Source organism: Oryza sativa, chromosome 2 (genome assembly GCF_034140825.1).
Source record: "Oryza sativa Japonica Group chromosome 2, ASM3414082v1".
NCBI classification, from domain to species: Eukaryota; Viridiplantae; Streptophyta; class Magnoliopsida; order Poales; family Poaceae; genus Oryza; species Oryza sativa.
This window is the reverse complement of record NC_089036.1, coordinates 9,509,111-9,523,559: the sequence shown is the minus strand read 5'-3', so window position 1 is coordinate 9,523,559 and position 14,449 is coordinate 9,509,111. Positions and strand designations below refer to the sequence as shown.

Below are 14,449 nucleotides of genomic sequence, written 5' to 3'. Positions count from 1 at the left end.
CGTTGACCGAAAGTCGTTGGTTTTTACCGGTTTTCGGTCAGATTGCGGTAAACCGGTGAGAAACGGTTTTTTACTTTGAAATCGCTGATAAGCTAACAATTAGACGATCAAAGTTGAGACGCTTAATTTATGTGAAAAGTGCATTTATGTTCACAAAACCCTATAAAAATTTACCAAGTACGACGATGAAACACATCACTTGTCTGTGTGTTTACTTTGTGTGCCAATTTTTTTTAAGTATACTGACACACATTTGAAGTGTTAAATATAGACTAATAACAAAACAAATTACAGATTCCGCCTGTAAACTGTGAGATGAATCTATTAATCCTAATTAATCCGTCATTAGTAAATATTTACTGTAACACCACATTGTCAAATCATGGCATAATTAAGCTCAAAAGATTTATCTCGCGATTTATATGCAAACCGTGCAATTGTTTTTTTCATCCACATTTAATACTACATGCATGTGTCAAAACATTTGATGTGACGAAAAAATTATAAGTTTGAAGAAAAAAGTTTAAATCTAAACAAGGTCTTATTACCGCGACGTACGAATTCATCAAACAATCGGCCGGTGGAGTTCATGCCAATGTGGCTATCACGTACGGAGTACTATCAACTAGTGCACGGCATCACAACCACACTCTCTGCAGGCAGCTCTGGTTGCGGATGGACATGTCGGCGACGGCGACGGTCGCCGTGCAGTTCATCTCCAGCACCACGCGCCGGCGCACCACGCCGCCGAGCACCGCCACGCGCCCGCGCACCGTCGTGGCCGTGGTCACCGCGACGGCGCCCGCCGCGACGTCGCCGAGGAACCCCGGGTCCCCCAGGAGCGCCCCGACGGCGACGCTAACCGTCACGTTCAGCCGCACCGTGCGCCTGGCGCGCGCCGTTCCTGGAGGGCCCGACGCGCCGCCCACCCTCGCCGCGCGGTAGTACACCGCCGTCTTGCTCCCCGCGTACCGCAGCGACGCCGCGTTCGGGTTCCTCACCGACACGTCCGCCACCACGGTCATCCACAGCGGCGACGACCCTCCTCCTCCTCCCGGCGCCGCGCCGCCGAAGCCCTTGACGGAGATGGCGTTCATCGTCATGACGGGCTCGCGGACGCGGAAGACGGTGAGCGTCACGGCGAGCAGGACGGCGGCGGCGACGGCGGCGGACGCAATGCCGCAGGCGAGGAGCGCGACGCGGAGGCGCGGCGAGGGAGACTTCGCGGCGTCGTCGGTGTCCATGTGGTGGAGCGCATGAAATGCAAGAGAGGTTGGAGAAGAGGTAGGAGAGCGAGGCAAAGTGAAACATAGCGTAGATGGGATAGGACAAGCGGATTAAGGTGTGGTAAGTAGCAAGTGGTTTGGTCATGTAAGTGAATAGTATGAGAATAAATAATTTGCTATTAAGAAATCAAGGCAGTGGCTTGTTGGTAGCACCCCTTCAGTGTCTCTGTACATGCTTGTAATGTAAACAAAGTGAAACCACACAAATTCCCAGTTCTTAAACAGAATAACTATGAAGTGAAACTACACAAATTCTGTCCTTATAATCAGAAAAATTATGAAGTTCATCAGAATGTACATGGTCACCTTCACCTCCCAAACACTCATTTCAGATTGTAAGCATGAGAGCGGTATGAATACAGTACAATGGGCATGCACAAGGAACATGGATAAACAACATCAGGTACAGAAAGGGAGGAAAACGGTCAGAAACAATATCATTTCTTCCGGAACGATTATCCGTCAGTTGGAAATTTCCATATTTAACTATTTAGTGGGGCAAAAGAAATAAGAAAAAAAAACATTTTACATCCCTAATTCAGATAAGCGCATAACCAAACATGCAGAACATGCCTGCAGATGAGTCCCAAATAATAAATCCACAACTCAGACAGATCTTTCTACTTGGATAAACAGATCCCTTTTGTGCAGATAAAGGGATAAGCCTTGAACAGAGAATGTGAATAGATCTTGATGATTCACATATTTCTACTCAAGATTCACCACAGCAACTGCCAACAACTTCAAATAACTACAGCATTGAGGTGATCAAGATTTGACCGATAATTTCCATGAAAGCCAATGCATATGAAACATATAAACTTGAATTAGACAATATATTGCATGAATATTTCCCTCAATGGAATTAACCACCCGTGCTATTATTACTTTGGCTGAAAGTAGATCGAGACATACTAATACACAATGAAGATGGTGAGACAGGGAGAGACCTCCGGTAAGATGGCAAATAAAAAGAACTACAATTGTTACAACAATTGTACCAACAAATGCCCCGATAAATACATCATGCGCCACCTAAATTATCGCATCTCCCAATGTTCTGTTACCTCTTATGTAACAGTTGTCTGGCTAGGCTGCCCCCAGACAATATATATCGCAGACTATGGTTTCCAACGGGAATAATGTACAATTCACATTCTCTTGTTCCTGTCCCTATTCCAATCTCCTGCAGATCCTAGAGATGAGGTCAATGTTGCTTTCCTCAGCTTCTGCTGGTTCTCATACTCCTTTGCCTGCGATGACACCTGATTCGGATGCCTTGCAGCATTGACATGGTTTTGCCTCATATCAAGCACAAGCCCTCTCTCAGACTTGACAGGAGATGCGCCATCTTCAATAGGAACAGGCCACCTAATAGATCCTTTCCCAGGGTTATTCATGCGTACAGAATCATTCTTCCTATCAACTATTTTCTTGGTGGAGTGATTATTTCCGGCACGAGCTGCATCACTATTCCGAGATCCAGATGAGCTCTCGGCTGTACCAAATGGGGATGAAGGCTTGCGGGCCTTCATAACCTTCTCAGAAGGTGACTTTGGCCACTTGATTGTCCCATTGCTGAATACCTGCGGACTCCAAACATCCATGCTGCTTCTCATGTCACATAGGATCTCAGCAGCCTGCAATACCTTTGGTGATGCTGCTCATAAAAAGCTCCACATCAGCAATTTATCATCAAATTGTAACAATTAAACTAAGTATATCAAGCATGCAATTACTAGTAATTAAGGTTGATAGTAAAACCTACATGCAACTAGCTCCAGTGTCAAAAAGAAAAAAAAAAGGAATAAAAAAATCCCACATTCTTAGGTTTTGCTAGAGTGATGTATGACAGAGAAGCACCACTCCAGTAAAGCTTTTATGCTTCTCCAATATAACATGTCAACAGCAAGCTCATAGCAAGAACTTAATACAATTGACAAGCTCATAGCAAGAACTCATGGAGATTAATACAATTGAAATTGATCAGAAGGGCTTGAGTTTATCAAAAGGAAATTGGTATGGTTAAAAGCTTTTTTCCTTCATGAACTGCATACCTTGAGGTGTTCTTAGAAGAAAAGATTCGTTATCATTCTTCTGGAAGCTATCTGACGAATCTACATTGTCCATGGAGAATAGTTGCTGTGGATTATGCCCATTCAACTTTTTTCTTGATTGAATAATTTGTCCAAGGGAACCAGAAGTTGATTCCGTGCAGCATAAACTAGATTGTTTGCCATACGAATCCATTATAGATGTTTTTGCCGTATCCATTTCTTGAAGAAGATCATCAATTTTATGCACAGACGGATCTTCACTATCTAGAGCAGTGAGATTGCTTCCAACTCTCACCCACTGCCATTGGGTGTTACTCCTACTCGACCCATGTTTACCACAGTCAGCACCTGGTCGATACCCTCCCGCTTGTGAGTGCGACCAAGGAAATGGTGGCAAACTAGCTCCATGAGTTGTCACGGAAGGTAAAGAAGGCTTAACTGCAGCAGAACTCTCACATCCAGGTGATAAAAGAGAGTCTAGATCCTGTCCTTGGGGAAGTGTTAAACGGTTTAGGATATCTTTTGGACAATGAATTGTGGAATCACAGACCTCCATTTGTGAAGGGCCCTGAGTAGTTACACTCAGTTAAAGTCAAAGACGAGAACATGATAAATTACTACTATTCAAATCAAAACATTAATCATTTCAGTTACCTTCATTGGTTTGTCAGTACATTGGTCTTTGCCATCACAGCTGGACGTGCTTGCTGTAGGAAGTTTAGGGCTCAGGAGGAAGTTAGGATCCTTACTATAACTGTCCCTGCCAGATAGCATGGAAAAAGCTTTTCTGACAGAGACTAGAAGTTCATCTTTTGTGCGCAAAACTTTCTTTCCTTTTTCTCTTCCTAAGCTGGAATATTTGTAAGTTCCATTGAGAAGTTCACTCAATGAGAGGTTCTCAATGTGATTTGTGATGTCACGGATATCGGATCTAAGACCATGAGTCCCTGAAATAAGAGGTCAGACACCGTTATGTGCCAGGCAAGAAAATGGATCAACAAAAACAGACATGGATTTCATATTGTTGATGACCCAGAAAAGTACTAAGAGGAACAGTTTTCTCCATTACATTATGATATTTCTCCCTCTGAAGGTTGTTCATTTGAGACGAAATTGGAAGAGATACTGTTGTGGTGTTACAACGCAAATGGCACTGACATGCCATGTGATGTGATGATGTGAAATATTGCACACTAAAATAAAAATACGTGCGGAATTAACATTGTAAAATACATTATCAATCATTCTTAAGGTTACTTAATCAGATGAAACTGAGAGATGTCCTATAATGCAAAAGTCACAGCCAGGCCATCAATCTACAACTTTAAACAAAATTGTTAAATATGGAAGCGGTGTATTATTATATTAGTATGTGCAGCTAAAGAGATGCAAAAGAAATACAAAGGGGGCGTAGATCACCAAAATGAATATCAGACATAGAAGAAAACAAAGTTGACAACATGGTAAGTTGATACGTAATAAAAATGGAAATCAAGAGTAAGGAGAGAGAGAGAACAAAGAGAATTCGGTGGTACACAAACTTGAGAGGTGGGTGTAATCTAGTATATGAACATGTAAAACGTCTGTTCCGGTGTACGAACTTGCGTAGTGCGTGCAAACAAAGGCCAAAACGGTACAACATGGGTAATCTTGCTGAGGTGGGTGCTGATTAGGATGCTGCGCGCACACTGACAAGGGCATTAGACATGTTATATTTTTAAATAACTATATGTATTGGATTTCTCTTTTATCTTTTTTTATATTTCTTTTTATAAACATATTTCTGGCTTGGATATTGATTAGGATGCTACGTTGATGCATGCTTGTTCAGCCATCCATAAAGTACTTTTACTGTGCATAGAAATATGTCTATAAAATAAAAAAATGTAGGAATAGAAGTGTAGAATAGATAAAACATAAATCCAATACAGTTATTTTCAAATATAGCGTGCCCAATGCCCTGTGAGCGTACGTGTGGCGTCCTACTCAGTGCTGTACCATTTTGGCCTTTGTTTGCACGCACTACGTAAGTTCGTACACTAGAATGGGTGTTTTACAAGTTCATGCACTAGATTGCACCCATCTCTCAAGTTAATGTACCATCAGTGCAATTTACTCGAGAACAAAATTAGAAACAATGGTCTGTGAAAGATTGAGTGTCAGAAGTTTGACAGCACAAACAATGACTTCAGATAAAAGGAAGCACAGCAGGAAGGAAAATATGCACCGTTTTTTAGAAAAAGTTCAAGGGTAGATGAAACAAAAAAAAGGGGGGAATTGCTTCAAGGGAAAATGAACTCCATTTCACCTGAGAAGACCATAAGCAAATATTCAAGTTGAAGTCCTGATGTTTCTTCGAATCATTTTTTGAAATTTCATATGTGTGTAAACATATTAGAAGAATAACTGTCTCAGATCAGGAATATCTGATTCTATATTTAACTAATTGATGTTTGACAGGTTTTAATTGATAAGAGCTCTAATGAATCAATAGACTCTGGTTGCCGTGAGAGAGTGCAGCATAGCAAATATAGACAATAAAGGAATAATAACAGGTAGAATGAATAAATAAACAAAATTACAGTGTAGCTACAACCAGTTACCACATACCAAGCGTGTTGTTTCCCAAGCAAGGATCAAAATTTCCTAAACTGGCCCTTGATGTGAAACAATCATATTTAGACCTGGCACCAGACCTAAAATTCTTCTTATCAATTCTCTTTGGATCATAAATGCGCTTCTGCTTCAGCAGACGAGATTTTTCTGTACAATTAGGATAAGAGCAAAAGCATTTGTTGTCAGAATATCAAAGAAGTTAACAGAAGCACTGGAACTATAGTAACTAAACAAATGACCACACAGACAAAAGTAGAATTACATCAAACATGGATTATGAAAGCCAAGTCAGGAAAATGGTAAAAAGAATGTTGTGATCCAAAATGGGCCATCAAATGGAGCTATATATAACATAACATTCACGAATCCCCCTCATGGTGCGTACATACAATTAATATATCAAAAGCTTTGCACTTGACCAGAACCAATAAGGGTCGGTCATATAACAAAACATGGTTTCTAGGACATTTTAATCACTTGAATACTATAGCAACAAGAATATTAGTAGTAGACTAGATCTAGCCAGATGCATATACTAAACTGGATTTAGATCAGTAGTGCGTGCATTAACATAAATAAGATTTGGTTTATTCAGAGCATGGTAAGTTGTCTATCGCATTAGAATATGGGAACGGAAACATTGGCCAGGATGATGAACATTTAGAAAGGAACTATAAAGGATGAAAATGGATAAGAGCCCCATGAATATGCTATTTGGATAGGACAGTGCTAGAGATTTGTAAGCATTGTTGCAAATCTGCTAGTCAGAATATAACTCAATGTCTCCTAAGAAGACCAACCCCACTAAGATGAACTTAAGAAGCTACTTGAATTGCCTGGGTGAAGGAGAAGGGAATACCACTCCAAACTATTGACAGAGAATTTCAATGGAACATGATAACTTACCGGATGGTGTGCATTGCATCAATTCAGGCACATTTTTCTGCAACAAGAAATCATGGCTCTTTGATTCAGTCTCTCTAGTGATTTGTACTGGCTCTAGCTTTGGCCTTTTCGAACATGGTGGAGCATCCAACTTTATGGTCTTTTTCGTCAGTACTTTGCTATCTTGCTTATGCAAGGCTTGACCAGTTTCAGTTCCAATATAATCCCGCTTACCATTGTTTTCAGACTTGATGCCAAGGGCAAGAGATTTCTGCATAGGGACTTCTGAAGAAGTCCCTTTAATTCTGTAGGATGAAATGCTATCTACATTCTGATTGTGCTGCTTCACATCTGCCAATACATGCGTTTGAGGATTAGTAAATCAGTTGTCAAAAATAAAGAAATAATGTACATAACAAAAACCAGTTGACAGATAAAGCGTGGCAAAAAAAGAATATAGGATCTTATGAACCTTCCAGGGAACAAACAAATTGTTTTTATTACTTTGAAGGTAACATGAATGTTTAAAGTCTACAGGATATCAGTTAATTTTGACACGGAAAAGGAAACAATGTTGCAATGTCCAAGCTCTGAAGAGATGAATAGTTAATAGCTGCATACACCTGGGAAGATTAAGCATGCATGCAGTGGGTTTGCATGCTTAACAGCACCAATGCAATGCTTCTTATAAATCAAAAATCCACATAAACACAAGGTAAATTCACTTCTCTTTTGCAACTCCCCCAACTAGCAGAAGAACAAAGGTTCATATTTCTAGAAAGATTTATCTGCAATTCTGTATTGTAGGTTCAACTCTCTTTCTTAGGCCAAACAGCAAAGTCGTATCAAATTTTTAGGTAACATGGTCAAGGCGTTCAAATAATTTAAACTCACAAGGTAAGTATGTCAAACTTCAGTAACAAGAAGTTTTAATGATTCATAGGGTAAAGAAATAATAAACAAAAGATTTCCCAGACACAACAACAAAGCAGCTTTCACGCAACTGCTGCAACTCAAATACCCAATGTGTGGTCTACAGATACAATGATAGTTGTTCGAACAATGTGGGTCACTACATCAGTTCAAAGCGATAAGTAGGAACTATCCATTTTCATGGATAACAAAACACGCTGGTCTTTAGCCACAGTACTATCTAGGGATGGAAATGGGGCACAATGCCCTCTTCCATGCAAGGGAATTCCTCATTTCAGGATGGGGATCGAAATTTCTTTCCACATGTAATCAATTGACCGATGAAAGTACTGCTCATCGGGTGGGGCATTGTCCCATATATACTGCTCTTGAGCACTCTCAGATACCTGGTATGTTCATGTCATCATGTAAATGGCCTTGGCCCATTTAATTAAATATAAGACAGATGAAACTGCTATGTACCAGACCCTTTTGTTAAGCCATGGCCCATTTATTAGTCATATGACATACAGGGAGATGCCTACAGAACCAATTCATAGTTTCACATCCAAAGTTACAAGCCATGTGCCCATGACTGCCTCGAATTGTTCACATCACAATCCCAAACTGAACATATTTCTTGTATCCCTACTCAAATAATCAAACATACAAACATAATAATGATTATACAGGTGACAGTAGATGTTCGCGTGGCCAAGTTTCCCATCACAAGCAGTGTTACCGGGAGTCGGACACGAGTCAGTGTCCGAGTCGGACTTCGGCAAACTCTTAAAAATAGGATTCGGGGACTCGATATATTATACACTAATAACAAAATAAAATATAACCTAATAGTAGTAAATCGCATATGTTCTGCTTGGTTACACCACTGACCACTGAATAATACTCAGAGGAAAACAAGAGAATATGCATATTCATCGAGTAGCTAAGTCATCACAGCTACCAAATCATCTCTAACAAAGGAAAAAGGCACAAGATCAGAACAATGATAATCATTTCACAAATCAATACGTAGGTCAATATATCGGTATGAGTTGACAGGAACAGGAGCACTACACAGAGCCGCATGCAAAATAGTAAGACAAGGAACACCCCACATTAACCATTACAGACAATTACGTATCACCAATGGCTGGGAACATCAAATAACACATCAAGGAACAAATTGTCGACAACCCTAACACCAAAATCATTGCAATCCTCATCGAGAGACATCCACTTAGCTTCTCGAATCACAATTCAATACCCTGCTAGAATGTTCTAGCTACCACTTAGTTTCTCAGATAACAATTCAATAACCTGCTAACAAGAAACCCTGCGCCTTGAAACAGAAGGTGAGCACCCATGCACCAACACTCAAGCTATTGAAACATTACAGAAAATTCTTCCTAATCGTTCCACAGCAAACACATCATCACACATTTTTGTGGCACTCTCTGAACCACGACAAGGGAAAGCATGTCGAAGCAGCACGCAATCAGCGAACCGGCGGGGGGATCAACACACGACCAAAAGACTTTTTGCACAAAACCAAGCCACGCATCGCCACCGAGCATAAACGACAAAATCTTGTAACGCCTAACCAGCAAAACCACCTCTCCAAAAGGAAAATGGAAATTGTTCCCTAGTGCAATAAATTGTCATAGCATATCCCCACTAAAATCCACAAATCGAGCTTGGGGAGAATTCACTCGTCATAGCATATCCCTACTAAACTCCACAAATCGAGCCAAATCGAGCGTGGGGAGAATTCACTCGATTTATCACCCCAAGGACAAGTCAAAGCTGGCTCCCCCCATAAACATTTTCAAATCACACCCAATTCTTCCAGCTTCCACCATCCAGTCCACCACACCACATGGCAAAACCGAGCAAAACATAAGCATCAAAGAAGAGATTATACCACCGTGCCGTCGATCCGCATCTGCGCAGCGCCTCAAAACATCCCCACCCCCGCCGCCGCCGCCTCCTCCTCCTCCCCCTCCCTCGAGCCCCTCCACCGCAGCGGGAGTCAAAATCTTCCCGAAATCCACCTTGGCCGGAAGAGGCAGCTCGACGGCATCCATCCACCGCCGGGGGTTTCCCCCTCTCACCTAGACGGCCAGGTCCCTCCCCCTCACAACAGCTCACCAAAATCCCCCCAAATCGGCGCCGATTCGGGGCGCGCGACCGGCGAATCGGGCGTCGGGGGAGGCCAGGGAGGGCGGCTGGCGCGAGATCTGGGGGGATCGGCGGCGCGGGGGCAGGGCGGAGGCGGAGGCGGCGGCGCGGGGCGTGGAGGAGGGCGACGCGGAGGGGGTGGGGGACATCTAGGGCTTGGGAGGGGGAGGGGAGGGGTGGGGGTGGGGGTGGGTGGGTGTGGGGGGAGGAAAGGGAAAGGCGGAGGGGAGGGAGCGGGGAGGTATATATAGTTTTCGGGAAAATACAAGGCGGGCGTGGGGCCCACTGGCCCGTCTCATGCACTCTCACTGCCCAGGCGGGTAGACCACACAGTGGCGGTGGCAGCACAGCACAGCGCAGCAAGCCTGGTTTTTAGGTGTTTTTTTTTAGTTTCCTTTTTATTATCCGGTTTCATTTAAATTTCTTTTGGGGTTTATATGGATTATGTTTTTCTCTTCTTTTTTTCCCTTGATGAAAATTCTGGAAGGATGGATCCGGGCGGGGGGGGGGGGGAATATCTCCTGTGATGGCGATTCTGTTGCTGTTTTAACTCTTTGTTATTTTAATTACCGCTAGAACTGTTATCCTTGTGGCATTCTTGTACTGTGGTGGTGGCAACACAGCACATCAGCTTGGTTTTGAGGGGTTTCTTAGTTTCTTTTTTATTATTATTATCGGGTTTCGTTTTCTTTTTTTTTTGTGAGGTGTGGATTATTTTTTCTCTCTTTTTTTTCTTGAAAGTTCTGGAAGGATTGGATCCGGGGATATCTTCTATGATGGTGATTTTGTGGCTGTGTGTTACACTGGTAGAGAAACCGTTTGTAGTCCCGGTTGGTAACCCCCTTTAGTCCCAGTTGTCCAACCGGGACTACGAATCCGGGACTAAAGATAGCTATCTTTAGTCCCGGGTGAAATAACCGGGACTAAAGATCGGTGCACCATTTTTTTTATTTGCATGGCCCTGTTTGCTGCATGGTTGATTATATATATATATATATATATATATATATATATATATATATATATATATATATATGTTACCAAAATATATATTAACACAAAAGTAAATGTGTACATATATAAATATATATATATATATACATGTATATATAGTACAATTCATTTGCTCGGTAGCTATAGCTACGACTTCGACGCCGGCATTATGTCCGAAGAGGAAGGACCGACGTTATGAATTGTCGATCCGTCGTAGTAGAATTCACCGTCGGGATTAAGGACTTCTTCGTTGATGAATCCCATCAGTTGTTCTTGAACAGTCGTGATAAAATCCTTGTGTAGGAGATTATCCCTCATGTGAATACGCTATCGTTCGAAAAATAATGATGTATCAATATATGAAATTAATAAACAACTTAACAAATCGATACGCAATGAAATTTTGAATGGTTTATGTATACGTACATCGAGCTCTCGTGTTGTGCATATTTGGTTTGATAGGCAGTGGGCACACTCGCATACGTAGTAGCCGCATAAGTTAGTTCTCTGGTCCTACTTTGCACACTACATGAGAAACGGTGAGAGATTTAATATACTCTTTATATTAACTGTAATTAGAGATTCAATTCAATATAATTTTGGATCATGCATGTACTCACTGGAAAAATGAAACCTCCGTCCAAGTTTTTCTTTCCAAGTCCCGCGGACCAATTGACGGAACCGATCCCAAGCCCTACATATGCAGTTGTAAGCTATGATTAATTAATTATTACCTGAGATCAACATAATAGCAATAGATTCCCCGCGACTTTGGAATAGATGGCATTATATTACTTGTCTATCAGTTTGAAGACCTTGTCAAAAATCTTCTCCTCTTTATTCATTGAGTCGTACACAGTGACTCTGCATGCGTCCAAGTCGAAGAATAACAAGACCCAGTGGAATCTGGAATATGCGTGAGATGAGATATATATGATCGAAAATGTACATGCTATATGTATGGGAACGAAATTTGTTCGAACGACAATAAAAACTCACTCTGTGTTGTACGGTAGTAGTATGTACGTCTTGAAATGCTGCTACGTTAGGAGATGGGTGAGATTGTCCTTTGTGTCTTTCTCGTACTTGTCGATCATTTCGGTGTTGATTTTCGGAGGGTCGATGAACCCAGTATCGTAGACCCTCCGCCGTCAGGCCCTTTGAATCTCCATTCTACAACGATGAAAGGAAAGTATTATTGCATACATATATGCCAGGAGCTAATTATTCAACGAAACAAATTGAACTCAAAGATACTCACAAAATCCATGTGCTCAGAAGAGAGACGTCGAGGGCATCCAACTAGTACAGATCGAAGAGATCCTTGAAATGGATCCAGAGAACATCTTCTCCTTGCAAGAAGTCGGGGTTTCTGATCCTCGCTCCGAACATCTCTCTACCCTCGGCGCTCATTTCCATGTACCGTTCATGGAATTTGTACATCTGTGTCGGTAGGGACTGCAGTTGTTCAGGTTTGACAAGCGGTTTACTGAGTTCAAACTTGTATGCCACTTCCGCCTGCGAGATTGGTGCGCCTCCAACCAACTGATCCACAGTTAGACCGGTGTCTGAAATGAATTCCGTTATGCCAAAATCTTCGCCGGTCATCAACGGCTCGACCTCTTGGTTTGGTTGTTCTCCAAGCCGAGCGACTGGTTTGGACTTCTTGTGATAGGCTCTCTGAAGTGTTCGGTCATAGTCCAATATCTGTAACGCCTCCTTGTTTGTTGTGGACATTCCCTTGAAGAAGTTCTTCACGCTCGGGTCAATAGGTATCTTCTTTTCAGGACTCCGAGGCTTGAGTTGCCTCTTCACCTCTCCTGCCACATAAGCATCAAGCTCCTCTTGACTGCAATCGTATGGTGGCTCCTTGTTTTTGGTGGCGTCAACTTTCGCCTTCTTCGTTGCCCTTGTACGGGCAGGCGGTGGAGCTTGGCGAGACCTTGTCTTGGGAGGTGCAGGCGGAGGCGGAGGAGCCGGAGGAGCCGGAGGAGATGGTGCAGCAGGAGGTGGCAGAGGAGCCGGAGGAGATGGTGCAGGAGGACGTGGCGGAGGAACCGGAGGAGGTGGTGCAGCAGGAGGTGGCGGAGGAGCCGGAGGAGATGGTGCACGAGACGCCGCTTGTCGCCTAGGAAGGATGATATACCGCTTGCGCCATACTATGATGGCATGGCTTGTGTCTCGTAGATGCGTCTCACCGTCTCCTCCTGGGTAGTCCAACTCGAGGTCGTCGTACGCGGCTTTCACCAGCTCAACTTCGACCCTCGAGTATCCTGCTGGAATCGGCCTGTAGTGGTAAGTCCTGGAAGGGTTCGTTGGGATGGCCATTCCCGACGCCACCTTCACGTGATGAGAGGTTATCTATTAGTAATCAACCTAAGCAGCAACTTGCGGAATGTACAAGTCAAAAATCATCAAACTACGAGTATACCTTGATTGATAAGTTCTTGAAGGGAATATGCAGCTCACAAGGTGTCTGCTGTGTGATCTCATCAACGGGGCAGGTGGTTTCGTCCTGGGTTTGCATGGCGTCCATGCTCTGTGATCCGACCTACCCCATTGAGGCGCAGCTGCTATGATTGCCTGATGGGGTGACCATTGCAGGATGAATGTACGGATGGGGATCCTGGGACCGATGTGCGGCCATACGTTCATCCACCTTCCTTGCCACCTCTTCTTGCATGCTAAGCTCGTAGCTCGACACCCTGTACTCAAGATCTGCAATCTTCACCTCGGTATCTCTCTTGCTCCTCATCCGACTCCTGTACGTGTGGATGTCCTCCTTAAATCCAATCTTCCAAGGAATCACGCCTTTCCCTCGTGTTCGTCCTGGATGCTTGGGAGTCTGTAGGGCGAGTGACAGCTCATCCTTTTCTCTGTCGGGTCGGAATGTGCCCTAAGAAGAGGCTACCACTGCGTCCGTTAGTCGACTGGCAACCTCGCGTATTTGATCGCTAAAGACAAGGGAGCCATCAACTAGGTTAAGCGTTCCACCGTGAGCATAGTACCAAAACTTCGATCGATCCGGCCATTTAGCGGTGGCCGGTTCGATACCCCTCTCAATCAAACTTGCCTCCATCTCCTCCCACTTCGGCATTGCGATGCTATATCCGCCTGACCCCAAGTGGTGATGGTACTTCTTCTTGGCGGCATTGTCTTTGTTTCTGGCCATCATCGCTTGCCCTTGTTGCCCTGTCTTGTAAGCAACGAACTCGTCCCAATGATCCCTTAGCTTTGGGAATACGTCGAAGTTCGGTGTTAGTCCCTTCAGGATATATTTCTTGTAGAGATCTCCCCTGAAGCTCTGGAACTGTTCTGCCATTTTCTTCAGAGTCCACTGTTTCACTATGTTCTCCGTACCCACGGGTAGCGTGAACGTCTCGAGCATTGTGGTCCACAGCATCTCTTTCTCTGAGTCCGAGACAAAGCTGTCATTATCCCCACGTGCCCTTGTTCTGTGCCAGTACACCGTGCTGACAGGCACGTTGTCCCTCACAACCCAACCGCTGTGGCGTACAA

At 43.4% G+C, this 14,449-nt stretch overlaps 2 protein-coding genes across 2 annotated transcripts; both read right to left on the bottom strand.

Moving 5' to 3' along the window:
* Window positions 1-471: 471 nt before the first annotated feature.
* LOC107276106 (late embryogenesis abundant protein At1g64065) lies at window positions 472-1,497 on the bottom strand. The gene has a single exon (XM_015769615.3). The coding sequence runs from the start codon at window positions 1,242-1,244 to the stop codon at window positions 639-641; it is 606 nt and encodes a 201-aa protein (XP_015625101.1). The 5' UTR covers window positions 1,245-1,497; the 3' UTR covers window positions 472-638.
* Window positions 1,498-2,103: 606 nt separating this feature from the next.
* LOC4328955 (uncharacterized) lies at window positions 2,104-10,142 on the bottom strand. The gene is made up of 6 exons (XM_015770912.3): window positions 9,681-10,142; window positions 6,866-7,195; window positions 5,954-6,106; window positions 3,998-4,290; window positions 3,344-3,911; window positions 2,104-2,946 (listed from the first exon to the last, which is right to left on the bottom strand). Exons 1-6 carry the CDS (start codon window positions 9,841-9,843, stop codon window positions 2,438-2,440), a joined length of 2,016 nt encoding a protein of 671 aa, XP_015626398.1. The 5' UTR covers window positions 9,844-10,142; the 3' UTR covers window positions 2,104-2,437.
* Between the last annotated feature and the right edge of the window lie 4,307 nt (window positions 10,143-14,449).